General features: G+C 40.0%; 1 protein-coding gene across 1 annotated transcript in view; it reads right to left on the reverse strand.

Moving 5' to 3' along the window:
* Positions 1–2,621, reverse strand: part of Pmar_PMAR027763 (Glutamate--cysteine ligase catalytic subunit, putative) — a gene marked incomplete at both ends in the record, with an annotated part of 11,889 nt that overhangs the window by 6,263 nt on the left and 3,005 nt on the right. Inside the window, 6 exons of the mRNA XM_002767655.1 lie at positions 108–231; positions 700–833; positions 1,169–1,345; positions 1,392–1,485; positions 2,090–2,239; positions 2,269–2,398. Coding sequence (XP_002767701.1) covers positions 108–231; positions 700–833; positions 1,169–1,345; positions 1,392–1,485; positions 2,090–2,239; positions 2,269–2,398 — 809 coding nt within the window. The remainder of the gene's footprint in view (positions 1–107; positions 232–699; positions 834–1,168; positions 1,346–1,391; positions 1,486–2,089; positions 2,240–2,268; positions 2,399–2,621) is intronic.

The following is a 2,621-nucleotide window of genomic DNA, read 5'->3' on the forward strand; positions in this document are numbered from 1 at the left end:
AGTATTACGACACCACTTCACATAAAACTCCAATGTATTCCTAGCCATGTGGAAAATTCATCAAATGAGTTCCCCCCGAAGGAGCATCGATATAAAAACATCATCACCTTTCCTCGAACTCGTGCCTCAATGAAATTGATAAGTTCGGCATCCAGAGACGACTCAGCGGCCTCCCCCATAGCCTTCTTCAATTCACTTCTACAAACATCCAACAACCCTCCACGAGCACACCTATAACGAATAACATATCACTACTACATTGGATATGAAAAACACCGGTAAAAGACTGCATATCACCGCGATTATCGCGTTTCTCACCGAGTTTTACGCCACTTCACGTAAAACGAGTCGAGAAACTCCATTATTTAATCATTGAGTAATGATGATGGTAATCAAGGCATTACCATGATAGTAAAAAAATTAGAATGTTATCATTTACATTCGGTAAAAAAGGGTCATCATATGCAAACGCTATACTACTATAATGGAGTTTCACCCGTGACATGAAAAAACAAGACATTTTTCACATTCACACTTCGCGAAAAACGCATGTGAGCAGTGAATAACGCGTAAAACACGTCATGTGTTTTACGCCATACGTAATAATTTACAACGCCTTTTCAATTCACTTCATATCGCGACTATCGCCACACAGACCACGAAAGTCCAATAAAAAACAACTTCATTCGGTAAGCCTACCATATATCAACCATCGAAGTCTCCATTATACTGCCTTCATGATTCCACCAGAATTTCCCACACCGCAGAGCATCACGCTGCTGTGATCTCAGCATATTCTCACGCACCTTGGATATGGGTATAAGGCCAGATACCTATACAACAACAAATAAAAAATAATATTGGAGTTTCACTACCCTAGTGATATGAAAAATATATTTCACGACTACTAAATATCGCGTTTTTCACCGAGTTTTACGCCACTTCATGAAAACGGGTAGTCGCGAAACTCCACTAATAATATGTTTATAAACAACCAATTCAATGCATAGTAGTTCTCCAATTTTCAAAATCAAACAATGCTATCAAAATCCAAACCTTCTAACCTAAACTTAATACCACCAATTCGATGATCGCAACGTGACAAGATGAAAGCCAGCTTCTACTGATACCACGCTGAGTAATATTTCAATATTAATCGATTTATTACCTGACCACCAGCACTTCCATCAGGCCCTTCAGCCCGCCTAACAATCGCTCTAGCCAACAACGCAGCCACAGTGACAATAGCAGCATTCTCATAATCCGTCACTTGAACATCGGGAGTACGTAACTCCACCCTCCAGTGGATGTCCTCTTGATTGGCCGGTGGAGGCTTGATACGAACCTGAGGAATGCATATTCATAACATACAGTAGTAGTAGTAGTGTTACGATAGTCCAATGGGTAGAATACATCCCTTCAAAGTGCTCAATAGAGTGCTCATTATCAAGATGTATGCGCTCCTTAAATATAATCATCGGATCTCTGAAAATACAAACACAACAATGGAGTTTCACCACCCTAGTGATATTAAAAACATATTTCACGACTATCACCACGAATATCGCCTTCTCCACAGAGCTACTTCACGTGAAACGAGGAGCAATACTCACAAACATTGCTATCGTTTCTAATGCACAAATGTTATAATTTTATTCCTAATACGCTTAACGTTGAATATTTTCTCATCAAGAACATCCTACGGAAAAATAGCCATGAGCAGCCATGAAAACTCGCCGATAGAAAATGTTGGCAAAATCATCAGCGTGAACCTCGTCAATTTTAGAAACCAACACATTCATATATACAAATCCGATACTTAATACACTTAAATAGAAGTTTACAATATAATATACAATCGAATTTCACGACCGTAATATGAAAAACATTTTTCACGACTACATAGCGAAAAAAAATCGCGTTTTTCACAGAGTATTACGCCACCTAACATAGAACGGATGAACTCCAATATATAACAATACACTGCTATTGTACGTTCCTAGTGTGCATATATAACAACTACATTCCTAATGAACTCGTTATACATTTTCATTCAAAAATACTCGCATAACCAGCCATGAAAACTCACCTATAGAAGATGTAGGCAAAATAATCAGCGAGGACTTCGTCCATGCCAGCATCCAATAGCCGTTGCTTCTGATCTTCTCTATGCTCTACCACCAAATCCGACATAGCCTCAGGTGCAGTGGTGCTCACATACCTACCAATACCACACTTCCTTCAACTCTCCGCCACCACTACCCCTACCGATGTATCGTCTCGGGCATCCGCCCCTGCTGTTTGAACTCAGGACTCCTGGGATCAGCCTCCTGCACCGTTCTATCATCAACACACTGGGAGAGTAACTCGTATCGAGCATCAACGTCAGTGACCATACCTGAACATAAGGAAATCATCTAAGATCCAATAATGGAGTTTCATAAGGAGCGGCCGTGATATGAAAAATATATTTCACGACTACTGCATATCACCGCGTTTTTCACCGAGTATTCCGCGTAAAACGGGTGGAACTCCACTTTGAATTTTCCACGTATGGCTAGGAACACATTCTTCAATCAGTTTCCCATGAAAATGTCATCATCACATTAGAAACATCATTT

This window comes from Perkinsus marinus (genome assembly GCF_000006405.1).
Source record: "Perkinsus marinus ATCC 50983 genomic scaffold scf_1104296970268, whole genome shotgun sequence".
NCBI lineage: Eukaryota > Perkinsozoa > Perkinsida > Perkinsidae > Perkinsus > Perkinsus marinus.